Source organism: Microcaecilia unicolor, chromosome 11, assembly GCF_901765095.1.
Source record: "Microcaecilia unicolor chromosome 11, aMicUni1.1, whole genome shotgun sequence".
In the NCBI taxonomy this organism is placed as follows: domain Eukaryota; kingdom Metazoa; phylum Chordata; class Amphibia; order Gymnophiona; family Siphonopidae; genus Microcaecilia; species Microcaecilia unicolor.
Window position 1 is genome coordinate 140,461,749 of NC_044041.1, and position 27,247 is coordinate 140,488,995.

The 27,247-nt window shown below is 46.7% G+C and overlaps 1 protein-coding gene across 1 annotated transcript in view; it reads left to right on the forward strand.

Annotated features, from left to right (window-relative positions):
* The window catches only part of CLASRP (CLK4 associating serine/arginine rich protein), a 1,081,767-nt gene that overhangs the window by 246,992 nt on the left and 807,528 nt on the right, over positions 1 to 27,247 (forward strand). Inside the window, exon 6 of the mRNA XM_030217938.1 lies at positions 12,222 to 12,306. Coding sequence (XP_030073798.1) covers positions 12,222 to 12,306 — 85 coding nt within the window. The remainder of the gene's footprint in view (positions 1 to 12,221; positions 12,307 to 27,247) is intronic.

Below are 27,247 nucleotides of genomic sequence, written 5' to 3' on the forward strand. Positions count from 1 at the left end.
TATGCTTATCCCACGCATGTTTGAATTCCGTTACCGTTTTCATTTCCCACCAACCTCCCGCGGGAGGGCATTCCAAGCATCCACTACTCTCTCCGTGAAAAAATACTTCCTGACATTTTTCTCGAGTCTGCCCCCCTTCAATCTCATTTCATGTCCTCTCGTTCTACCATCTTCCCATCTCCGGAAAAGGTTCGTTTGCGGATTAATACCTTTCAAATATTTGAACGTCTCTATCATATTACCCCTGTTTCTCCTTTCCTCCAGAGTATACATGTTTAGTTCAGCAAGTCTCTCCTCATACGTCTTGTAACGCAAATTCCTTACCATTCTCGTAGCTTTTCTTTGCACCGCTTCAATTCTTTTTACATCCTTAACAAGATAACCCAATAGCTACAGTAAGAACTCAGCAAAACATCATCAACTTTATCAAAATTGAAGCCCCCTCCCCTCCCGACCACGATTCTAAACCCCTCCTAAGCCTCTGCACAAAAGCCAGAGGTTCTTACCAACTAGCCAACAAGCACATATATTGCTCAGTCACTGCTCCCTCCCTTTCCCCCCTCTCCCACCCATCGAAATAGGATCTCTTATTAAAGGTTGAATTATCTGAACATTACCTTAGACGTAAAAATTGGCTTTAGGGAAAGTTTGTCTTGAGGGATTTGCTGTGGAAGCTATCAAAATGTAAATAACATCTGTAGGTTTAAAATAGATGTGAGTCTCACATTTATCTCTATGGATACTGATCTGTATGTCTAGGAAAAGCATAGTTGTTCTATCATCATGCATTTGAAATTTCTATCTAGACAATTCAGCCATTTATGAAATTCCTTAAGATTTTCCTTTGTGCCTTGCCAGATCATAAAGATATTGTCAGTATACCTTTTCCACAATACTATGTTAAGTTCATAATCATGTACAGAAAGGAATTGCTTCTCAAAATGACCCATGCACAAATTTGTCTGTTATAAAAAGTAGACCGATACACATATATAAAAACAAAGAGATAATTTATTCAAACCAAGATAAAAGCAGTACCCGACGTGGCCACGTTTCGCCCTCAGGCTGCGTCAGGGGTAAAACTACAAATAAAAACATAAAAATAGTGATATCATCATCTCAAGTTATATGTACATATATATAAAAAGTCATAACAGCAAATGATAAAATAAAGTACAATAAATGCATTACACATTCAAAAGTAAAATGGAGGAGGAGATAAGACAAGCCACTTTCCAAACATATAAAAGTGTATAAAACGTTGGATGGATTTAATCAAATCCAATAATGTATCAATCAGGGGTGATCAACATACCCCTTCAAAAAAAGCCTAAAACAAAATTAAAAAGATATACATTAATCCCATCTTGATCAGCCCATGTATCACAAACTCTACATCTCACCAGTCAGCTCAATTAAAATTCTCATCATATCAACAATTGACTATATTTCATGGTGTAAATCATTCAATTACTCACTGTTATAAATCTTCTACAAATAGACCACCTTGAATCCTAAAACTTTATTAGCCTTTACTATAACATCATCAAAGACATGGCTGCATAAATGAAACTAACTTTCAAAAAGACCATAACTCATTCTATAGTAAATATACTTATTCATCTGCTTTACTCCATGCTGCCATTTCCCATAACATCACATAGATTAAAGCTGACTACTTGTCAGCAGACACTGCTCTGGATCAAAATACAACAGCAATACTATCTGTGCTGTGGCTTCCCATTTAAAAAAAAAAAAAAAAAAAGAGAAAACACTCTATTTCTCCCTCAATCACCAAACAAGCTCATTCTTACTAGATATACTTGTACATCTACTTTACTCCATGCTACCTTCTCACAAACATCACATAGATTCAAGCTAGCTACTTACTGTGCTTGTTAACAGACACTGCTCTGGATCAAAGTGCAACAGCATTACCATCTGTGCTGTGGCTTGCTATTTTAAAACCTTATATCCAGGTCAAAGGTCATTACTTACTAAAAAACGTCAAAAACTAATACCTTCACATCATTCAATTCATTTATGCAGCCATGTCTTTGATGATGTTATAGTAAAGGCTAATAAAGTTTTAGGATTCAAGGTGGTCTATTTGTAGAAGATTTATAACAGTGAGTAATTGAATGATTTACACCATGAAATATAGTCAATTGTTGATATGATGAGAATTTTAATTGAGCTGACTGGTGAGATGTAGAGTTTGTGATACATGGGCTGATCAAGATGGGATTAATGTATATCTTTTTAATTTTGTTTTAGGCTTTTTTTGAAGGGGTATGTTGATCACCCCTGATTTTTAGGTATGTATTGATACATTATTGGATTTGATTAAATCCATCCAACGTTTTATACACTTTTATATGTTTGGAAAGTGGCTTGTCTTATCTCCTCCTCTATTTTACTTTTGAATGTGTAATGCATTTATTGTACTTTATGTTATCATTTGCTGTTATGACTTTTTATATATATATATATATATATATAGTATATATATATAGATATATATATATATATATATATATATATATATACATAACTTGAGATGATGTTATCACTATTTTTATGTTTTTATTTGTAGTTTTACCCCTGAAGCAGCCTGAGGGCAAAACGTGGTCACGTCGGGTACTGCTTTTATCTTGGTTTGAATAAATTATTTCTTTGTTTTTATATATGTGTATCGGTCTACTTTTTATAACAGACTTTTATGTAGCAAGTAGACTGTTGCCTTTTTTGTTTTTCTTTCCATGCACAAATTTGCCACTGAGGGAGGCCATTGTCGCCGCCATGGCTGTTCCTTTTATCTGTTGATTAAACTCGCCATTGAAAGAACGGTAGTTCCAAGTTAATTCTAAAGCTGCAAGTTCTGCTATATATTCTTAGGAACTCTCAAATGAAAATCTGTCTAATAGTTTCCCTGATTATTTCAATAGCTCTTTTGAGGTATATTGTTTTACTTTTCATTATATTCAATCTTTTTTTTTTTTCCATTTAAAGGATGTCTTTATTAACTTTCAAAACAAAAAAGCACATGCACAAAGCAGTAAACATGTTGAAGCATACAACAAAATCCCCTATCAAGTTCTACATCAGCTTGCAACAGTGGAAACAATCCAGAATTCTCCAAATCTCTGAGGGACAAGCAGGCCATAATTGTCGCAGTTGGGTAAACATGATCCTGCGTTGCCTTGTACGGTGCTTTTAACAAGCTTAAACAGAGCTCTGTGGAGTGCGAGAGTCGCTCCACCACGCATGCTCTAGTGCCTTCCTACCCATTACTAGACTTCTTGACACAGGGTGCAGTAATACATCGAGTGGGTCTCTACCTGTCTCGATGCTGACTACTGTGCAGGGTCCCCGGGACCGCCCAGCGTCAGACCTGACCCCAAGGCAGCGTGAGGATTCAAAATTGTTCTTTTTGGCACCAAGGAGCCTTGATGCTGACTTAAAGCATTGGCATTGGTCATCCTCGACGCATGGTGCTGGGAGCTCTGGGACGTTGAGGGATTCGGCATCCGAGAAGTGTCAGCGCCAAGTGGACCGCTTCCCGTCTATTCAAGACGTGCTGGTCTCTTAGCATCCATGACCCAGCTCCCGTCTCGACACCGCCATTTCTGCAACCTGTCTCGGAGTTGGCATCCCCAGCCTTTTCCAGTGTCATCCCTCGATGAGCGCACCTGGGCCTTACTCCCTGAGCTGATGGATGGCCTCTTGCAATGGTGTGCATCAGAGGTGCTTGCGCCTAGCCTGCTGGCCTCTACAGCTCCGTTTGCCCCTCAGCCTGCAGTGTGGCCTCTGATGCCTGTGTTGCGTGCAGCTCCGTTGTCGACTGCCACCCAGGCCACGGTGGGGGAAGCTTCGCCGGAGTCAAGACGGGAGCCGACGCCCTTCTCAAGGACATGGTTCCTCCAAGTCGAGGCATGCTCCGTTTCAGCCATCCTAGGAGGAAGTTTTGACTAACACTGATAAGCACTCATGGGAGTTGGAGGAGGATCCAAGGTACCTTTTGGATGATAAGTCCTATGGTATTCCCTCCGAAACCTCCCCTCCACATGAAAGGAGAAAATCTCCTTCAGAGAACCTTTCTTTTCCCTCTTTGTGAAGGAAATGGCAGAGGCCATTCCATTTCCTTTAGAGGTGGAGGATGAGCCCAGGGCCAAGATGCTTGAGGTCCTGGACTACAAGTCTCCTTCAAGGGAGGCTGTGACTGTCCCTCTCCACAAGGTTCTCTGTGAAGTTCTAGTCCGGAATTGGGAGACCCCTCTGTCGGTCCCTGTCCTGCCCAAGAAGATCTACACGATGGGCATTTAATAGGGGAAGAGATAACACCCTATGTTCCATGAGATACATTTTAACTGTGTGTGACACCCAATAATATCAATGTTCTAAGGATGGGTCATCCCATCCCCCAACCCTCTCTCCATTGAAATTCCCTTGAATGGTTCCCAACCTCTTTCTATCTGTTCTATCCCAACCAGTAACATATCTCCTCATAAATTATCTTTATTAGTACCCCAACCCAAAGAGCCATGCAGTACTTTCCCTCCCCCTCATTTTCTTACCCTTGATAATACTGCACACTCAAAGGTGTAACCACGGAGAGAGTGGTGGATGCTTGGAATGCCCTCCCGCGGGAGGTGGTGGAAATGAAAACGGTAACGGAATTCAAACATGCGTGGTATAAACATAAAGGAATCCTGTTCAGAAGGAATGGATCCTCAGGAGCTTAGCCGAGATTGGGTGGCAGAGCCGGTGGTGGGAGGTGGGGCTGGTGGTTGGGAGGCTGGGATAGTGCTGGGCAGACTTATACGGTCTGTGCCGGGGCTGGTGGTTGGGAGGCGGGGATAATGCTGGGCAGACTTATATGGTCTGTGCCAGAGCCAGTGGTAGAGGTGGGGCTGGTGGTTGAGAGGCGGGGATAGTGCTGGGCAACTTATACGGTCTGTGCCCTGAAGAGGACAGGTACAAATCAAGATAGGGTATACACAAAAAGTAGCACATATGAGTTTATCTTGTTGGGCAGACTGGATGGACCGTGCAGGTCTTTTTCTGCCGTCATGTACTATGTTACTATGAGCGGTCGTGGGAAGAAGAGGAAGCCCCCATGTACTTTTCGGAGGAGGAGTCCTGTGGGCTTCCCTCTGATCCTACTCCACCCATTAAACCAAGGTTCTCTCCACCTGAGAGTCTTACGTTCTCATCCTTTGTGCGGGAAATGTCTAAGGACATTCCTTTCCCTATGGAGGTTGTGGATGAGCCCAGGGCTGAGATGCTCGAGGTCCTGGATTATCCTTCTCCACCTGCAGAGGTTGCAATGGCCCCCTTGCATAATACACTCAGGGAAGTGCTTATGTGAAATTGGTCTTGCCCTCTCTCTAATCCAGTGGCCCCCCAAAAATCTGAGTCCCAGTATAGAGTCCATGGAGAGCCTGTAATGGTGAAGGCCCAACTTCCTCACGATTCCATGGTGGTGGACTCTGCTCTCAAAAGAGCCAAGAGTACTAGAGACTATGCCTCGGTGCCCCCAGGCAGAGAGTCTAGGACCTTGGATTCTTTTGGGAGGCAAACAAATCAGGCCGCTATGTTTGCCGCCAAAATCCAAACATACCAGCTCTACACGAGCATCCACTTACGGAACTCGGTGAGACAACTGTCCAGTTTAGTTGAAGCACTTCCTCCGAAGCTTGCTGAACCTTTTCACCTGGTGGTCAGGCAGCAGAAGGCGTGTCGCAAATTCCTGGCCAGGGGTCTTACGACACTTTTGATGTAGCATCCCGAGTAGCTGCTCAAGGTATAGTGATGCGCAGACTCTCATGGCTGCGTGTCTCTGACCTGGATAAGAAGACCTAGCAGCGAATGGCGGATGTTCCTTGCTGGGGGGATAATCTCTTTGGAGAAAAAGTAGAGGACATGGTCGATCAGATGAAAAAGCCATGGATTCTCTCTCCCGCCGGACGTCTTCTGCTACTTCCTCCTCTTCTAGGAGGTTTTTTGGAGGGAGGAGGAGTGCTCCCTATTCCTATAATAGGCATAGGTACACTCCTGCTTCTCGGCAGCCGGTTCAGGCTCAGTGGAAGCATGCACGTTCTCGTCAACGGCGTGCGCCTAAGCCCCCTAGGGCTCCCCAGCAAAAGCAAGGGACGGGCTTTTGACTGGCTCCAGTGCAGCATAGCCGCAGAATTAGTGTCCGTACCGGGTGGCTTGCCTGTTGGGGGGGGGGGGGGGGTTGATATTTTTTCACCAAAGGTGGCCTCTTATAAACTCCAACAGGTGGGTTCTTCAAATAGTCCGGTTAGGATACACTCTCAATCTGGAATCCAAATCTCCAAATTGCCCACAGCACAAGCAGGTACTCGCAGAGGAACTCTCCTCCCTTCTAAAGGCCAATGCGGTCGAACCCGTTCCACCAGGGGAAGAAGGCTGGATTCTATTCCAGGTACTTCCTTATGGAAAAGAAGACAGGGGGGATGCGTCCCATCCTAGACCTAAGGGGCCTGAACAAATATCTGGTTCGAGAAAAGTTCAGGATGCTTTCTCTGGGCACCCTTCTTTCTGTGATTCAGGAAAACGATTGGCTATGCTCTCTGGATTTAAAGGATGCTTACACACACGTCTCGATACTTCCAGCTCAGAGGAAGTATCTTCGAAGATTTTGGTTGGGAACTCAGCACTTTCAGTACTATGTACTGCCCAGGGTCTTCACAAAGTGCTTGGCAGTTGTCGCAGCAGCGCTACGCAGACTGGGAGTGCATGTGTTCCCTTATCTTGACGATTGGCTGGTGAAGGCAGGGGCTGTACAGTCCATGTGGATCACTATTCGGGTACTAGAACTTCTGGGCCCAAGTCCCACCTTTTCCCGGTTCAGAAATTGGAGTTCATTAGAGCTCTGTTGGACACACGGATGTCTCGAGCTTATCTTCCCCAGGCATGGGCAGACAATCTTCTGGCCCTAGTGTCCTTGGCTCGAGCGTCTCAACAGATCACAGCTTGGCAGATATTGAGACTATTAGAACACATGGCTTCCACAGTTCATGTAATTCCCATGGCACACCTTCATAGATCAGCTCAATGGACCCTAGCTTCCCAGTGGTGCCAGGCCACAGGGGAGCTAGAGGATGTCATCCATCTCTCCACAGACTTTTGCAGTTCCCTTCAGTGGTGGACATTTCGACTTGGGATGTCCATTCCAAATTCCTCAGCCTCAAAAAGTGCTGACCATGGATTTATCCCTCCTGGGGTGGGGAGTTTATGTAGATGGACTTCACATTCAGGGAGCTTGGTCCTTTCGGGAGAAGGATTTTCAGATCAGCTTCCCAGAATTACGAGCAATCTGGAGCACTCAAGGCTTTCAGAGATCGGTTGTTCAATGAAATCATTCTAATTCAGAGAGACAATCAGGTTGCTATGTATTACACCAACAAGCGGGGGGCACCGGATTTCGCCCTTTGTGTCAGGAAGCCGTCAGGATGTGGCTTTGGGCTCACTGCCACGGTATTTTTCTCCAGGCCACATATCTGGCAGTCGTAAACAACAGCCTGGCTGACAGACTGAGCAAGATATTCAACCTCACGAGTGGTCATTAAACATGGACGTCCACAAGATCTTCCGAACGTGGGGCACCCCCTCGGTAGATCTTTTTGCCACTCAGACCAATCACAAAGTCCCTCAGTTCTGTTCCAGGCTTCAGGCCCACGACAGACTAGTGTCAGATCCTTTTCTCCTACATTGGGGGACAGGCCTTCTGTATGCGTATCCTCCCATACCTCTAGTAGGGAAAACTCTGCTGAAACTGAGACAAGACCGCAGAACCATGATTCTGATTGCACCTTTCTGGCCCTGTCAGATCTGGTTCCCTCTTCTTCTGGAGTTGTCCTCTGAAGAACCGTGGAGATTGGACTATTTTCCGACCATCATCACTCAGAACGACGGGTCATTTCTACATCCCAACCTTCAGTCTCTGGCGCTCACAGCCTGGATGTTGAGAACTTAGAAGTTGCCTCTTTAGGCCTTTTGGAGGGTGTCTCCCGAGTCTTGCTTGCTTCCAGAAAAGATTCCACGAAAAAGTGTTATTCCTTTAAATGTAGGAGGTTTGCTGTCTGGTGTGGGAGCAAGGCCCTAGATTCTTTTTCTTGTCCGACTCAGACCCTGCTTGAATACCTTCTACACTTATCAGAGTCTGTTCTCAAGACCAACTCCATAAGGGTTCACCTTAGTGCAATTAGTGCTTATCATCAACGTGTAGAAGGTCAGCCTATCTCTGTACAGCCTTTAGTCGTTTGTTTCATGAGAGGTTTGCTTTTGTCAAAGCCCCCAGTCAGACCTCCACCAGTATCATGGGATCTCAACGTTGTTCTCACCCAGCTGATGAAAGCTCCTTTTGAGCCACTGAATTCCTGCCATCTTGACCTGGAAGGCTATTTTCTTGATGGTTGTTACTTCAGCTCGTAGGGTCAGTGAGCTCCATGCCCTGGTAGTTAAGTTTCATCATAACAGAGTAGTCCTCCGCACTCACCCTAAGTTCTTGCCGAAGGTGGTGTCAGTTCCATCTGAACCAGTCAATTGTCTTGCCAACATTCTTTCCCCGTCCTTATACCCGCCCTGGTGAAGACAAGTTGCACACCTTGGACTGTAAGAGAGCATTGGCCTTTTATGTGGAGCGGACTAAGCCCTATAGACAGTCCGCCCAAATGTTTGTTTCTTTCAATCCCAACAGGAGGGGAGTCGCCATCGGAAAACGCACATTTTGAAATTGGCTAGCAGATTGCATTTCCTTCACTTATGCCCAGGCTGGGCTGACTCTGGAGGGCTGCCTCAGTGGCTCACTTAGTCAGCCTCCATTGAAGAAATTTGTAAGGCTGCAACATGGTCATCAGTCCACACATTCACATCTCACTACTGCCTTCAGCAAGATACCCAACGCGACAGTCAGTTTGGGCATTCGGTGCTGCAGAATCTGTTTGGGGTTTAGAACAACTCCAATTTCCTAGGCCCATTTTTGTTCTGTTGCAGGCTGCACTCTCACTTAGTTGTGTTTTTTTTCAGGTCAGTCTCTGTTATGTCCTTGCCGTTGCGAGGCCCAATTGACCAATGTTCATTGTTTTCAGTGAGCCAGGGGGTTAGGGATACCCCATTGGTGAGAATTATCAGCCTGCTTATCCTCGGAGAAAATGAAGATACATACCTGTAGCAGGTATTCTCCGAGGACAGCAGGCTGATTATTCTCACATACCCGCCCTCCTCTCCTTGGAGTGGTTCTTGTTTCTGGTTTGCTTTTTTATTAAACTGAGGGACTCACGCTTGCATCGTGGGCGGGAAGCCATTCGCGCATGCATGGTGCGCTCAGCCTGTGCGACGGAGCGTTCCAGAGACTTCTCGTTTGCTCTCAAGTTTTTCCATACTCCTGGGCCGACGCGGATGACAACCCCTTGGTGAGAATTATCAGCCTTCTGTCCTCGGAGAATACCTGCTACAGGTATGTATCTTCATTTTTTCCCACCCATTAGCAGGCTCAATGTGGCTTACAAAATACCGTAAAGGCGAACGCCAAGTCCAGTAGGGGTAAACAAATATAGATTGAAATAGGGGTCATGTAAGGTTAGGGTATAAGGTACAATAAGGGTCAACGATAATAAGGAATATATAATTGTCAATACGATCTAAGGTTATGTTGTATTGCAGAGTTAAAGCATATCAGTAGGGTCAGTGGGATAGGCCTTGCAAAACAGGTAAGTCTTTAATGATTTCCTGTAGTTAAGATGGTCGTAAATCGTTTTCACAGTCTTTGGTAGTGCATTCCACATTTGTGTGCCTAAATAGGAGAAATTGGATGCATAGATTGATTTATATTTGAGTCCTATGCAGCTCGGATAGTGGAGGTTCAAATAGGTACGTGATGTACTAGTTCTGTTTCTGGTGTTTTAGGTCAGAGACTTGAACTTTCAGTTCAGATATTGAAATAGCAGAATTAGAAAAGATACAGAGAACGGTGACGAAAGTGATAAAGGTTGTTAGGACGACTTCCCTATGAGGAAAGGATAAAGAGGCTAGGAGGAGCATTTTTGAAAGAAACGTCTAAGTTGGGATTTGGATGTCTTTGTAAAACGTCCAAATCCGGAGGCGGGGAAAAGCTTATTTTTGAAAAAAGATGGACTTCCATCTTTCGTTTCAAAATTACTAAGGGCGTCCTTAGATTTGGATGTCTTTGAGTTTTGGCGATTTTCGAAACTAAAGACGTCCAAGTCGAAAATGTCCAGATATAAGCCATTTGGATGTGGGAGGAGCCAGCATTTCTAGTGCACTGGTACCCCTGACATGCCAGAACAGCAGTTGGACACCCTAGGGGGCACTGCAGTGGACTTCATAAAATGCTCCAAGGTGCTTAGCTCCCTTACCTTGTGTGCTGAGCCCCCCAACCCCCCCCCAACCCACTACCCCCAACTGTACACCACTACCATAGCCCTTAAGGGTGAAAGGGGGCACCTATATGTGGGTAGAGAGGGTTTCTGGTGGGTTTTGGAGGGCTCGCTCTTTCTTCCACAAATTAAACTGTTAGGGGGGGTCTGTGGGCCTGGGTTTGCCTGTCTGAAGTGCATTGTACCCACTAAAACTGCTCCAGGGACCTGCATGCGCTGTCATGGACCTGAGTATGACATCTGAGGCTGGCACGTAATATTTTTAATGATGTTTTTTTGAGGGTGGGAGGGGGTTAGTGAGCACGGGGAGTAACGGGAGGTCATCCCCGATTTCCTCTGGTGGTCATCTGGTCATTTCGGGCACATTTCTGTACCTTATTCGTAATAAAAACACGTCCAGGTGAAAATGTCCAAGTGTTAGTCATTGACATCTCTGCTGTTTTCCGTTATGGCTCAAAGACGTCCAAGTCTTAGGAACGCCCAAGTCCCGCCTTCACTACTCCGATATGCCCCCTTGAGATTTGGACGTCCTTGCGACAGACTTCTGACAGACATCCAAAATCAGGTTTGATTATACCGATTTGGATGTCTTTGAGAGATGAACGTCGAAATACCAATTTATGTCGGAAAATTGATGTCCATCTCTTTTGAAAATGAGCCTGTAGGTCTCTTTGGCTTGGAAAAAAGATGGCTGAGGGGGAGCTATAATAGAAATGAAAATGGTGGACATGAATTGCTTGTTTATTTTTTCAAAAATATAAAGACTAGGGGGCATGCAGTGAAGCTATTAAGTAGTAAATTTAGAACAAATTGGAGAAAATATTTCTTCACTCAGTGTGTTATTAAACTGTGGAATTTGTTGCCTGAGAATGTGGTAAAATCAATTTTTGCATTGTTTAAAAAAGATCTGGATAATTTCCTAAAAGAAAAGTCCATATCCATTATTAAGATGGTCTTGGGAAAATACACTACTTTTTTCAACGATAAGCAGCATAAAATCTTTTACTTTGTTGGTATGTTGCCAAGTACTTGTTACCTGGATTGGCCACTGTTGGAAACAGGATAAACTGGGCTTGATGGACCTTTGCTGTGTCCCAGTATGGCAAGGTTTATGATCTTATGTCCTTAAATGTTATATTTTTAACATTTTTTTCTCTTGGGTCATTTGTATATTCTTTGTATACCTACTCTGGGGGCTGTTCAAGTCTTTCACACAGAGCAAAAAGACTTGGAGCAGGGTTTGCTGTGAAATACTCCACCTCCAGGCCTTTTCCCTTTTTAAGCCTATCCATTCTCTCCCAGACATGCACTACATGTGGTGCTCCGTCCCTCCGTGCCTTTAGTTCTTGCACGCTGTAGTTTAACTGCTCCACTCCGCTCAGCCCCACATTGTTCTCTTCACACTCCCTTTTCTGACTTAATTTTCGTACTCATTTGCTCCCATCTTCCACCCTTTCCCCTGCTGACTTTTCTGTTTTTACCTTTCGGAAGCTTACTGCAGTACTCACTGTCCTCCTGTCCCTTCCGTCAGTTCTTGCTTCCCTGATCCCTGCCCTCTTCCTGCTCCCTTCTTCCCTGCAGCTTATTCCAGCAGTCTTGCTTTTGCTTCTTTCTTTCCTTGTGTCTGGGAGCAATGCTTTATTCTTTTCCTCTCTGCTTCTGTTGCTCACTATAGCCTTTCATGTGCCCAGATGCCCCTCTCCTTCAAATCATTTTCAATATTGATTCTTCTGCTTTCCTATTTTTATTTTTATTTTTTCTTTTAGAAAACATATCGTTCCTTGTTTTTTTTAGTCTCAGAAGATCAGTGCCTGTACCAAATATACATTGATGAGCTGTATGGGGGATTACAGAAACCCACTGAAGAGGAAAAAAAGAAGTAAGTATGGAAGAGAGATCACAACAAAACTCTATAGGAGACCACATTACCAGAGATAAATACACTACCATCACTGTGTCCCCCTCCCATAAGCTCACAAGTACCACCACTGATATATCTCCACCACCAATGGAAACCCTGCCCTAATAGAAGAACCCCAGATAAAGGGGGAGAGATTCGTAATACTGATACCAGCAGAGTCGTCTTCCCAAAGGAGACCCATAATAACGTCACTACTGGAGTCCCCAAGAGAGGCCTATATTGCTATCTACAGAACACCCTCCTAGAGCAAGAGATCCACAGCAAATGTCCTTTAGTTGATTGGCCAGAGCAGCATCCTGTGTTGAAGTACACTGCAGGGGGTTGCCTAATGCTACACTTTTCATTACATGGGCCACTTTCAGCTTCTGGTTTAGCATACTCCTTCCCTAGTGATATGGGAGGAGCAGGAAACAGAATTGTACTAGATGTACCAGGAGCAAGGCTACTGCATCAGACTTTATTTATCAGGTCTTTTTGATGTCATTTACTATGTTACTGTATCTTTCTCTTCCTCTCCCCGCAATATCACCACAAGTAGAATCCTCTCCCAGAGATAGAATGAGACTGCCAATATTAGTGCTAGAATACTCTCCCTAAGAGAGATCCATAGTATCATCATAGCCAAACATCTTCAGAGTATGAGAGGGAGCCAGTAACATTATCTGCCTAACCACCACCCCATGAGGGGGTGATACTCAAAGGCTCGCAGTAGAGTCTTCACTCTACTGAGAAATGTGCGAACAAAAATTGCAATGGCATGATCAAAGTAATAAGAATGCAAATTAATGCCATGCTAAAATCACGGCAGTAATTTGTGACTCAATGCCAAATGTCACTTTTCCTATCAGTTCCTGAGTGGTGATTGGCAGAGACATTGACAGGAAAGTTGACATTGAAAAACAAAAGTCCCCACAAGTATGCCATGGCATGCATCAGCCCCATACTCCCAACCCGACATCTCTTCCTGCAAGCCCAAACATATCCCTGTTGTCTAGCAGTACCACCCTGACTCCCTCCTTTTCCCCAAACATAAAAAAAAAAAAATGCCCAGATAGTTTAGTGGGACCTCTGGACCTCCTAACCCTACTGTTTAAAAAAAACGAGAGGCCATAGTGGTCTAGTACCTGTATATAATATGTAAACAGCTTTGGTTGTACTCGCAGAAAGGCGGTATATCAGATCCATGACCCTTTACCTTTACTGGACCCCTGGCCCCCCTCTTGCTTAGCCCTTTGCTCCCCCTTAAGTTCCAAAAAGCACCCCGCTCACTCCAAGCCTAGCCCTCCCACCCCTTATCTTGAAGGAGGCGGGAGCAATGCCCATTCACTCCTTCCAGGCGCCGCCATCTGCAAAATGGTGGGCTTTGCCCAGTGCTTCCCAGGATGAGTGGGGCACCACCACTTTGCAGATGGTGGCACCCAGAGGCAGGATCAAGTGGGCATCGCTCTGGCTGCCTTCGAGGTACGAGGGTGAGGGCTAGGCTTGGGGTGGGTGAGGGTCCCACTGGATTACCAAGGTTTTTTTAGAGGGGGGGACTTTGAGGGGCAGGATGCGAGAGAGGAGTCTGGTGGTCCACTAGATTACCAGGGCTTTTTTATAACATGGGGAGCCCAAAGGTCCACTTGTCCACCAGTGCAGTATATTTTAAATGTTTGGGGTAAAAAGGCAGGTGGATGAGAGAGGGTCAAGGTGGAACTGAATTTTGAAGCTGAGTACTGGAGGTGTTTGGGTAGGTTGTGGCTGCTGCACAAAGGCAGTTCGGGAGGAAAGAGGTGCCACTGGAGACCTCTCCTCTCAACCAACCCCCGCACATTGCCCTGGACCTGGCAAAAAGTTTCCTGCGCTAAACATTTTTTTTTAAGCATGGCTGTGGGATGGATAATGACTGCTTCCATATCATCAAGCTGATCAATCCATAGACTGGTGGGTTGTGTCCATCTACCAGCAGGTGGAGATAGAGAGCAAACTTTTGCCTCCCTATATGTGGTCATGTGCTGCCGGAAACTCCTCAGTATGTTCTCTATCTCAGCAGGTGGTGGTCACACACAGCAGCAGCTCTGGCTAGGCCTCCAAGCCTAATCCTTAGGTTTTGTTGAGGCCTGGGGTTGAGGGCTCTTTTGAGCAAGTGCAAACCTGGTGGTGCCAGGTCCCTCCTTTTCTCCCCCCTCCCGCTGGCTCCGTTTAAAAAAAAAAAAAAAAAAAAAAAAAAAATTTTAAACGTCTTTAAAGGCGTTTAATTCGACGTTTCTTTAAACGTTCATTGCAGCTACTCACTGGGACACCAGTTCGTTACAGCTCGGAGCGGCAAGCAGGTAATTTTACCTTTTTATAGCGGGCAGGGGGTTCCCCGATTCTTCTCCTCGTGGCATATGGCGTCGGAGGGCGAGGGCGCAAAGGGTCGCTCCCCGGATCGCTGGAGCGCTTCTAGAGGGGATGCGGGGGTTTTACAACCTGATTTGCCCTTGATGGGTGACAGTTTAGTGACCGATGAATGTCCCGGTCGTTCCTCCGGCGTGGCGGTTTTTTCCCGCCATAAACGCCCATCCCCCGCTCCTCGCCTCCGCCATCTTGGCCGGCCACGCGGCTCGGACGGCTTCTTCGTGGGCCGCCCTTGAGGTTGGAGACATTAATGCCATGAACGCCCTTAATTTGGGCGACGGCACAAGCGGCTAAAGTTAAGCGCCGTTCTTCCCGCGCGGCTCCTTCGCGGAGTTTCGCGCCGGACGCCATTTTGGATGCGCAGCATGTCTCTCCCCCGCTATTGCGAGCGCCGGTTGAGAGTGCATCTAGGGCTGTTGCCCAGGCTGCGGAAGTGCACAGTCTGGGGGGTTTCTCCCCCGAGTTTGTTTTGCTGCTGCATCAGGCTTTCCTCATGCAAAACGCTGCCCCTGCTCCCTCTTCTGATAAAGAGGTTGAGGTTCCCAGAGGTAAACGCCCTCGGGTTGATTTGCAGGCCTTGGAGGACTTTGTCTCCTCCGATGTAGATGAGGGCAGCGTGTCTGAGGTCTCCCAACGGTCCTTTGCGGATTCCTTGGAGGAGATAGATCCCCGCTCGGATGGAGCGGATGACCCCTCTGCAGCGCGGCTTTTTAGCCCAGAGGATTTGCCCAACCTGTTTTTACAGGCCATGGACACTTTGAAGATTTCCTCTCCGGAGGACGTCTCTCCCTCAGCCCCTGTTGGCTCTGCCATTATGCTGGGGACGAAGCGCCCGCCTAGATCCTTCCACGTGCATGATGCCATGCACACCTTAATTGCGGCTCAATGGGATGTCCCGGAAACGAGCCTTAAAGTGGCTAGGGCTATGTCCCGCCTCTATCCTTTGGCTGTGAGTGAACGTGAGGCCTATCTGTGGCCTACCGTGGATTCTTTATTCACTGCGGTGACTAAGAAAACGGCGTTGCCGGTGGAAGGTGGCACGGCCCTAAAGGACGCCCAAGACAGAAGATTGGAGGCGGCCTTAAGGTCGTCCTTTGAGGCAGCTGCTTTAAGTTTGCAGGCCTCAGTTTGCGGCTCCTATGTGGCCAGGGCGTGCCTGACTATGGTGCAGCGGGCTTCCCCCTCGGATCTTTCCTTGAGGGCTGATTGGCCGGCCCTGGAATCGGGCTTAGCCTATTTGGCAGACTTGCTGTATGATGTCTTGAGAGCCTCAGCTAAAGGCATGGCTCAGACAGTCTCTGCGCGGCGGTGGCTTTGGCTGAAACATTGGTCTGCTGACCACGCCTCTAAATCCCGCCTGGCTAGATTGCCTTTTAAAGGCAAGCTGCTCTTTGGGGTCGAGCTGGACAAAATCGTGACCGATCTCGGCACGTCTAAGGGCAAGAAATTACCAGAGGTCAGGGCTCGGGCTAGTACTCGTCCCGGTACCTCCAGAGGACGGTTGCTGGAAGCCCGTCGGTACCGCACGGGCAAGTCGGGTTCCTCTGCCCCCTCTTCCTTCAAGAGGAATTTCTCCCCCAAGCAGCATTCCTTTCGCAGAGACCGCCGTCCCGGAGGTGCTCCCTCCGGTCCTCCCCCAGGGTCTCGTACCCAATGACGGGGCCTTGGTCCACGCCCCAGTGCAGATTGGAGGACGGCTGTCCTCGTTTCTGGGCGAGTGGACCACTATAACTTCAGACGCGTGGGTGCTGGAAGTCATCAGAGACGGCTACAAGCTAGAGTTCTGCCAACCCTTAAGAGACGGGTTTGTACTCTCTCCCTGCAAGTCTCCGGTCAAGCTGTGGCAGTGCAGCAGACCTTGGACAACCTGATCCGCCTGGGTGCGGTCGTTCCGGTGCCAAAAAATCAGATTGGCAAGGGACGTTACTCCATTTACTTTGTGGTTCCAAAGAAAGGAGGTTCTGTCCGGCCTATCCTCGACCTCAAAGGGGTCAATCGGGCCTGGAAAGTGAGGCACTTTCGCATGGAGACTCTCCGCTCTGTTATAGCGGCAGTGAAGGCAGGAGAGTTCTTGGCTTCCTTGGACATCAAGGAAGCGTACCTGCATATTCCCATCTGGCCTCCTCTCCAACGCTTTCTGCGTTTTACAGTCCTGAGACGACACTTCCAGTTCAGAGCCCTCCCTTTCGGGTTGGCTACTGCTCCGCGGACCTTTTCCAAAGTAATGGGGGTCATAGCGGCCTTCCTGCTAAAGGAAGGAGTACAAGTCCATCCTTATCTGGACGACTGGTTGATCCGAGCCCCCTCTTATGCAGAGTGCGGCAAAGCTATGGACCGGGTAGTTGCTCTTGTGAGCTCCCTGGGATGGATCATCAACTGGAAGAAGAGCCAGCTGCGCCCGACTCAGTCCCTGGAGTATCTGGGAGTTCGATTCGACACCCAAGTGGGCAGAGTGTTCCTGCCAGACAATCGGATTGTCAAGCTTCAGGCTCAGGTGGACTAGTTCCTAGTAGCCTCTCCTATTCGGGCTTGGGACTACGTGCAGCTGTTGGGCTCTATGACGGCCATGATGGAAGTAGTGCCCTGGGCCAGGGCTCATATGAGACCACTACAGCTATCTCTGCTGCTGCGCTGGACTCCGATGTCGGAGGATTATGCTGTGCGCCTTCCCGTGGACCCAGCAGTGCGCAAGGCGCTGAGCTGGTGGACGCAGACAGACAAGTTGTCTGCAGGATTGCCTCTGGTGACCCCGGAGTGGATTGTCGTCACGACAGATGCCTCTTTGATGGGCTGGGGAGCCCACTGCTTGGGAAGGACAGCGCAGGGGCTCTAGTCTCCTGCAGAGGCAAGTGGTCTATCAACCTCCTGGAACTCAGAGCCATTCGGTTGGTGTTATTGGAGTTCATCCCGGTACTGGTGTTGTAGCCTGTACGGGTCCTGTCGGACAATGCCACGGCTGTGGCCTATATCAACCGCCAGGGAGGTACCAAGAGCGCCCCTCTAGCCAAGGAGGCTATGAGTCTTTGCCAGTGGGCGGAAGCGAACCTGGAGCAGCTTTCAGCGGCCCACATTGCCGGAGTCATGAATGTCAAGGCGGACTTTCTCAGTCGCCATACCTTGGAGCCCGGAGAGTGGCAACTATCTGCTCAGGCGTTCTTGGACATCACGAAGCGCTGGGGCCAGCCGAGCCTAGATCTGATGGCGTCATCGGCCAATTGCCAAGTGCCGCGCTTTTTCAGCAGAGGACGGGACCCTCGATCCCTGGGAGTAGATGCTCTTCTCCAACAGTGGCCGACACAAGAGCTCCTCTATGTGTTCCCGCCCTGGCCCATGTTGGGCAGGGTGCTAGACCGGGTGGCAAAGCATCCCGGCAGGGTAATCCTGGTGGGTCCGGATTGGCCCAGACGTCCCTGGTATGCGGACTTGATCAGGCTCTCAGTCGACGATCCTCTGCGGCTGTAAGTGGAGCAGGGCCGGTTACATCAGGGTCCCGTGGTGATGGAGGATCCCTCTCCCTTTGGTCTTACGGCCTGGCTATTGAGCGGCAGCGTCTGAGGAAGAAGGGCTTCTCAGACAAGGTCATCGCCACTATGCTGAGAGCGAGGAAACGCTCTACTTCTACTGCTTACGCCAGGGTTTGGCGTATCTTTGCAGCATGGTGTGAAGCAGGCTCACTTTCTCCCTTCACTGCTCCAATTTCTTCAGTGTTGGCGTTCCTGCAAGAAGGTCTGGAGAAAGGCCTGTCGCTCAGTTCCCTTAAAGTCCAGGTAGCGGCTCTGGCTTGCTTCAGGGGCCGCCTGAAGGGTGCTTCCCTGGCTTCGCAGCCAGATGTGGTGCGCTTTCTCAAGGGAGTTAATCACCTGCGCCCTCCTCTGCACTCAGTGGTGCCTGCGTGGAATCTCAACCTGGTGCTAAGAGCATTGCAGAAGCCGCCTTTTGTTTTTTTAATTCTTTATTTATCAATTTTAACATTCATAGTATTTACTTATGAGTGATAATACACAAGTATGAAAAATACAAAGAAACAAATAGAGTCTGCAAATTAACATTGCGAAAATAATATTCATACTAACGCCCACAATTTAGGTAATCGATCCAAGACATTAGGAAATACAATATAATACCAAAACATGTTAAATCCAAAAGAACAGCTTATTCCCAATCGGGTGACTCAGCTCTACCATACAGTGTTGCATATGTGACTAAACTTGTACATTTACCTCTTCTCTGCTTATCAAAAAATCCTCCAACTGTTTTGGGTCAAAAAATTGATATTGCTTAGACTGAAGTTTTATCCTACATACACATGGGAATCGTAAAAGAAAATCTGCGCCTATAGCATTAACTCTAGGACGTAAAGATAAAAAAATCTTACGTCTCTGTTGAGTATCTCTAGCTAAATCAGGGAAAACTCTAATCTTTGAACCCAAAAACATGGAGTCTAAATGCCTCAAAGAAAGCTTAAGGACTGCGTCCCTATCCATTTCCATCGCAAAAGTTACCAATAATGTGGTTCGTTGAGTAATAACCTCTAAAGAGGACTCTAGGAATGCCGTAAGATTCATTGCATCTTGTTGTAAATTTTCTGGTGGTTTCCCACCAGTTTGAATATAATAGGCACGTGTTATAGGTGGCAACGAAGTCTCCGGCATTCCCAGAGTCTCCATAAAGTATTTTCTAACCATTTGAATTGGTACCACCAAAGGAGACCGAGGAAAATTTATAAAACGCAAAGTCAATCTTTTGGATTGATTCTCCAAATACTCCAGGCGTCGTGAGGTAAAGTTCTTGTCTTTAATCAAGGATTGGCCCAAAAGTTCAAATTTTTCAGTTTTCTCTGTCAATTTTTTAACCTCAGAAGCTTGGGTTATATTAGTTTGTATCTGAATTAATGCTGTCTCTGAAAGAACTTTTATGGTCTCCATATTTTTCCGAATTAAATTTTCTAAAGCTGATTGAGTAGTCGAAGTTAAGTCCCACAGTGACTCTAATGTCACTACAGCAGGTTTTTTAATATTCCCAACCAAAAAATCCGGAAGAGGGGCCTTAGAAGCTTGCTCCAAGGTACTCACTGTTTTTTCTAACATCTGAGCAGCTGTTAATCTTGGACGAGCTTGGGCTCCAGTTGTCGGTTCGTGCAGGCTCCCTCCCTGTTCGCCCGGCTCTTTTTCTGTGGCCCTGGCTCCAGGACTTGCTTCGAACGCTTCACTTCCGGGTTGCGGGGGTGCTGCACGCTCGACGGGGCTCAAGGAAGCCCCGTCTACACTGTTGTCTAGCGCCGAAGCGCCAGTACGGGGAGAAGGAGTCGATGCCGACATGGGACCGGACCCAACACAGAACTGCTCCAGCGTCGTCTGGCGTGACTGGGGCATCCCGCCCGATACATGGGGAGCCTCTCGGACTTTGCCTCTCCTCTTACCCATTTACAATCGGGTAAGGTTCACCACCAGGTTAGCTCACTAGCAGGTCAGGAGTGCGTCCGTTTAGGCTGTTCAACAAGTCGCCATCTTGGATCAGAAGCCGCCTTTTGAACCCTTGTCGAGGGCATCTCTGAAAGACCTGACGTTGAAAGCAGTCTTTTTGGTGGCTATCACTTCAGCCAGAAGAGTTTCCGAGCTCCAGGCGCTCTCATGTCGAGAGCCTTTTCTGCAGTTCACTGAGGCAGGAGTGACTATTCGCACAGTGCCTTCCTTCCTGCCCAAGATTGTTTCTCGCTTCCATGTGAATCAGCAGCTCTGTCTCCCTTCCTTTCGTAGGGAGGACTACCCAGAGGAGTACTCTGCTCTTAAATATCTGGATGTGAGACGAGTCATCTTCAGATACTTGGAAGTGACCAATGATTTCCGGAAATCGGATCATCTGTTTGTCCTGTTTGCAGGTCCTCGTAAGGGTCTGCAGGCTGCTAAGCCTACAGTGGCAAGATGGGTCAAGGAAGCCATTGCAGCGGCTTATGTGGCCGCGGGGAAGGTGCCGCCTATCCAGCTGAAGGCTCACTCCACGAGAGCTCAGGCGGCCTCGATGGCAGAGGCCGTATCCGTCTCCTTGGAAGAGATATGCAAGGCGGCAACTTGGGCTTCGGCTCATACATTCTCCAAGCATTACCGTTTGACTGTGGCTGCACGGGCGGAGGCCCGGTTTGGAGCTTCAGGGTTGAGGTCAGGGATTTCAATGTCCCGCCCTGGGTGAGTACTGCTTCGGTACATCCCACCAGTCTATGGATTGATCAGCTTGATGATATGGAAGGTAAAATTATGTATAATCATACCTGATAATTTTCTTTCCATTAATCATAGCTGATCAATCCATAGCCCCTCCCAGATATCTGTTCTGTTTTTATTCTGGTTGCATTTCAGGTTCAAGTTTAGTCTTCAGTTATTTCAGAAAGACTTCGTGTTCAAGTTCTTTCACTTGGATTCTTCAAGAGTTGAGACGAGTTTGTGTTACAGTGAGCTGCTGCATTCCTCTCCCCTCCGTTTTACGGGGCTGGATTGAGACATAAATTCTGCCGGCACTCCCTCCCGCTTCGTGCGGCTGTAGGGCAGCTTTGTACCCCTCCCGCTTCGGCGGTGTTAGGGTCAGTCAGCTCCTCCCGCGGTTGCGGTTGCAGGATAAGCCAGATCCCCCCGCATCGGCGGGTGTGGTGTCCCTCCCCCGCTCCGCGGGGATGAGCTGGACGGATTCCCCTCCCCCACTTGTGTGGGGATGAGCTGGGTTAATTCCCCTCCCCCGTTTCGGCGGTGGTGAGCTGGGCAGAGTGTCCCTTCGTGGGTGTAATTCTCTAAGTGCTGAGTCCTGCGGATGGAGCTTTGATATCGACATACTGAGGAGTTTCCGGCAGCACATGACCACATATAGGGAGGCAAAAGTTTGCTCTCTATCTCCACCTGCTGGTAGATGGACACAACCCACCAGTCTATGGATTGATCAGCTATGATTAATGGAAAGAAAATTATCAGGTATGATTATACATAATTTTACCTTTAACATGCATTTAAATGAATTTTTAATGCGGTCTACAGTAATAGTTTCAGCATGAGTTAATACCCGCACTGAAACCATTTGAGGTTTTTTTTTTTTTGTTTTGTTACATTTGTACCCCGTGCTTTTCCACTCATGGCAGGCTCAATGCGGCGGGCAATGGAGGGTTAAGTGACTTGCCCAGAGTCACAAGGAGCTGCCTGTGCCGGGAATCGAACTCAGTTCCTCAGTTCCCCAGGACCAAAGTCCACCACCCTAACCACCAAGCCACTCCTTAAATGCAAACCTAGTGTTAACTACATGTTAACATTGGCAGTAGTTTTGAGCATCAGCCCAAATTATCGCACAGTAATCCACCTTCCTTCTGTATACATTGCATTCCTTTCAGGAATATGCCACTAGTAATCCTGGAAATACTAACATATTTGTCTATTGATTCTCGGTTTGGAATCTGGTTAGTAAATTTCTGGTTGTCCGTAGAAAAGCTGAAAACTTTTGTCATCTCCCATTCTGTTGGAAACAAGATGTGGATGAGCTTCTCAGTACTGACGATTCTACTGTTTAAAGTCAGTCTGAGATTAACATCTATCTCCTCCAAACTTCTAGTCTCCCTAGAGAAAGGGAAACAAAATGATGGGATGCTGCTTAAGTGCTAGATCCGGGAGTTCACAAAACTTCAGTCATGTTGGTGTTCCTTAGCTTCAGCAGCAGATGAATCCAGGAACTGGTGGTGGGAGGACCTCGGAAAACAGGCTGAGGGCCTTGTGGGAAGTGATATTTTGCCTAGGGAGAATCGGGGGGGGGGGGGGGGGGGGGGTCGATGGCTCCAGGTACTGTTAGCTCAAAGGGGCAGGGAGACCTGTTTTCTCTTAACTGAAGAACAAACAAACTGCAGTATATGCTAGAGTTGAAACAAGGTATACTAATACCGAAAAACACAAATCCTAGCTAATCTTTTACACAAACAAACTGTGCTTAAATAATCCTTTGGAGAAAAGCCCTCAGAAACCAAAGGCAAATTGCCGAAGGTTTTAAACGCTGTTACGTGATATAGGTTTAAACGTAAAGAGCGCTTGATTTCTCTCATTGGGCTACAAAAAACTCCAAAGAGAATTTTTTTATGCTTTTGAAGATTCTTTCAATTTACTACTTTTGGTTACGTTAAAAAATAACCCTCTCATCAACATACTTTGTAATCGTTCACAAATTTGCGCTTAGCTTAATTTTCTGAATCCAGCACTGTCTTTTTAAGTGTTCAATGGGGGCCACCGTTTCACCCTGGCAAAAGGCGTTCTCAGGAACAAAGTGATGTGTAATAATGCTGAGGGTCTAAAGAAACAGAATTTATCATTAGATATATCAAAGAAATGAAGTAAATGATGCACACACCACAACAACCCGAAGGTTCACTTACTTGCAAAGAAAGTGTTCTGTAATACAAAATGGAACCTCGGCGTCATGCGTTAGACAGCTGGTTTAGTTTCAACAATTTTTATTGATGATACATCTCATAAAACACTCGCCAATTCCAATATACAATTCAACGATGCTTTGGAACAAAGCCTTCCATGTGCAAGTCAATCAGTGGTTGGATCATCACATATTTCCAAGCATTAACCCCCCCCCCCCCATCCTTTTCCCCCACCCCTCCCTCACAACTATATATTAACAATGTTTTAACAGCATTTAAAAGTGTTTCTTATATCATGGCTGTAATCATATACCTTCTATCCCATAGAACTCCCTCCCCCGAACAGAACAACTCCCTGAACCACCCCGTGTTCCCCTGTGGCCACCCTATCCATCGATTATTTCCTTTATCCCATATTTCTCCCTACCCACTCTTGTTATCCCCCTCTTCTCCCCTCCACTCATTAATCATCCCCCCCAAAAAAGGGGGGAGGACGGGGAGGGGGGAGCAAGGGGGAGGGGAGGTCCACCGGCCAACTTTCCTGAAGCATGGTTCCTGCCTGATTCCCTCCTTTGACTACAGCGGAGCATCCCCACCCTTCCCCTTCAACCGGAGTTCAGCAACAAACTCCTAGCTCTATGTGGGAGGAAGTCAACATACACACCCCACACCGCTTGGAATTCCTTTAGTCTTTTCGGCATATGTCTAGCATATTGACACTCCATAATCGTCAGGGCATGCAATCTATTCCTCCACGCCCAGAATGATGGTGCTTCATCTTCGACCCAAACTCCTAATATCACTTTCTTCCCCAGTATCCCCGCCTTCCTAGCAAGCAGAGTATGTGATTTATTTTTTAAGTGATAATCCTCATAGTTATCTAACAGTATTGCTGTCGGGGAGAGTGATATTACTTTTCCTATTAATCTTTCTAGATACCCAAACACCGCCTTCCAAAAGGCCTGGGTTTTGTGGCATTCCCACAGTGAGTGGAAGAAAGAGTTCAACCCCTGCTTACACTTCTGACACACTGGCGTGTCTATCTTAAACAGACGATCTTGAGTAAAATACGCCCTATGTTTAATTCGAAATTGATATTCCCTCAGTGCAGCATTAACCGAAATCCCAGGAATTCTCTTTATTAGTTTTAATGGTTCTATATCTTGTCCTACCTCCTTAGCCCACCGCTGTGAATATCCTCTCCTGAGAATTCGATTGTATGGCCTTGTACAGTCCTGATATCGAATGGCCTCCCTTCTTAAACATCAAAAAATGCCTGAATCTTCTCTCCCAAAGATGGAGTCAAGGCATTCCTCTCCAGTGAGGTCACATAGTGTCATAATTGCACATAGGCCATCCTATCTCTCTGTTCTACCTTCCCTGTTTCCAAGAGAGCCTCCCATGGTTTCAATCTGCCCTCTGCATCCAACACATGCTGTAATAGTATGAATCCTTTTGCAGCCCATTGAGTAAAACTTGCATTGTCATTCCTGAGTACAAATTGCACATTGCCCCTAAGTGGAACCTGATCTGACATGTCCCCCCGACCTCCTATCAACAATGTCAAAAATCTCCAAGTCTGACGCAGCACTCAATACCACACTCTTCCTCGGCCATCCCGGGAGTGCGCCCTGCGAACAATGTAATAAAGAGTTCACATGCCAGGGATAGTAAAATGCCTTCTCATAACCTCTGGGGGTATATCTACTCTCTTCCATTACCCAATCTCCCAGATGCTGAAGCAAACAGGCATAGTTATACAGTGATAGGTCTGGAACTCCTAGCCCACCGAACTTCCAGGATCCCAACAAATGCTTGAACTGCATTCTTGGCTTCTTGACTCCCCAATAAAAACAAGAGATCATCCTCTGTAATCTCCTAATGTCTTTCTTCAACATTCTAATTGGCAGCAGTTGAATAATATAGAGCCATTTTGGGAAGAGCACCATGTTGAACAATTGAACTCTACCATGCATTGAGAGAGGGAAGTTTTGCCAGTTTGCTAAAGTTGATTTACAATGGTCCAACAGATTATCTATATTCACTTTCTAAAGCATGGCAGTGCTACGGGATAATTGAATTCCCAGATACCTGAATGAAACAGACTCCCATTTTACCGGGAAAGAACCCACCCAACTGGCCCTTCCTGCTGACTCCATGGGCATTGCTATGGATTTATCTAGATTCAATTTAAACCCAGAGTAATCCCTGTACTCTGCGAAGCTATCCATGAACGTTGGGAAACGATACCTGAGGGTCCACCACATGTACCAGTAGATCATCCGTGAATGCCGAAATCCTAAATATATGAGCGCCTATCTCTACTCCTTTGATGTCTGGATTGTTCATGATCTCTCTTATCAATGGGTCCATTGTTAAAATAAAAAGCATGGGTGACAGCGGGCAGCCCTGCCGAGTACCGTGGTATATTTCAAATTCTGAGGATATTACTCCGTTTACCTGGATCCTAGCCCTAGGTAGTTTATACAAACCTGCAGTGCCTCTAAAAAAAAATCCCGAAAATCCATATCTCCTTAGGACCGCAAAAAGAAATTCGGCATAGAAACTTACCAACAATGAGGGTACCTTTACCTTTTCCACATATTCCATAGAAATCAACAGCCTTCTCACATTATGTGCTATCGTACGCCCAGCCACAAATCCGACCTGCTGCTCTGAAATCAGCTTCGGCAGCACTTTTGCTAATCTATTGGCGAGAACTTTTGCAAAAAATTTCGTTTCCACATTCAACAGCGAGATTGGCCTATATGAGGATGGTTTTTCGGGGTTTCTACCCGGTTTTAACATCAACACTATCTGGGCCAGCTGAAGCGATTGTGGGAGCTTCCCGTCCGCTACAAACTGTGAGAAGTAGGATTGCAGAGTAGGCAATATTGAGGGGATAACAATTTATAGAATTCAGCTCTAAGACCATCTGGTCCTGGTGCTTTAAACAAAGCACTTTGCTTGATGACTAGGTCTACTTCCTCGATCGTTATGGGTCTGTTAAGTTTATGAATTTCCCATTCACTTAACTTTGGCAATTGCAGATTAACTAAATATAAGTCCCCCTTCATTGGCTCATCTATCGGCCTCCCATACAACTGTTGGTAGTAATGGCGAAATACTGCCACTATTTCCCGGTCTGTTCTCACCTTCCCACCCCCTTCTTGTTCTACTTGAACTATGGTATGTGATCCCCCATCTCGTTTTATCAAATGCAACAAAAGTTTCCCTGCTTTATTACCATGCAGAAATAACTGATATTGAAAATATTTGACTGACTTCATTGCTCGTTCATGCAACAACTCATTTAGAGTTGTCTGGAGCGTAAGTAAAAGACTACGCCCCTGAGGCGTAGGTCTCTTCCCATACTGAACTCTCATTTTACCCACCTGTGTCTCTAAGCGCAGTATTTCCCTGTCTCTTGCTTTCTTTTTAAATGAGGAGTATGCAAGTATCTCGCCCCTCAGTACAGCCTTGGCCGCTTCCCAAAACAGTATCTGTTGCTGCTTGAACTCTTCATTATGGAATTGTTATTCCTCCCACTTTTTCAAAAGATGCTCCCGAAACAGAGGGTCTTTATATAATTTCTGGGGGAAGTGCCACACAAATTGCTGACCCCCCGTGTCCCCGTGCACTAAAGAGCACCACACTAACGCATGATCAGATAAACTGTATGTCCAATACCTGCCTCTACCACGTGTGAAAACAAACTTCTAGACAGTAACCAGTAATCTATCTTAGACTGTGTTCCGTGGGCCCTAGATAGATGGGCGTAATCCCTCTCTATGAGGTGCAATGTTCTCCACACATCTAGCAACTCCAATCCTGAGCATAATACCTTTATCTGATTTATTACCACCCCTTGTGTCCCCCCTAGATCTATCCTGAGAGGGATCATGTACCATGTTGAAATCTCCCCCTAGCATCAGAGGCAACTCCTTTTTACTTGTGACTGTGCTGATTAATCCCCTCACTCACTTATGATTGTATACGTTAGGTCCGTATACATTACGTAATAATAATAGTTTTTTTATTAAGGAGCACTTGAAGTATCAAAAATCTGCCTTGGGGATCTTTCCAGGTCTGCTGCACCACTAAGTCTAACCCCCTCTGCACCAACACCAA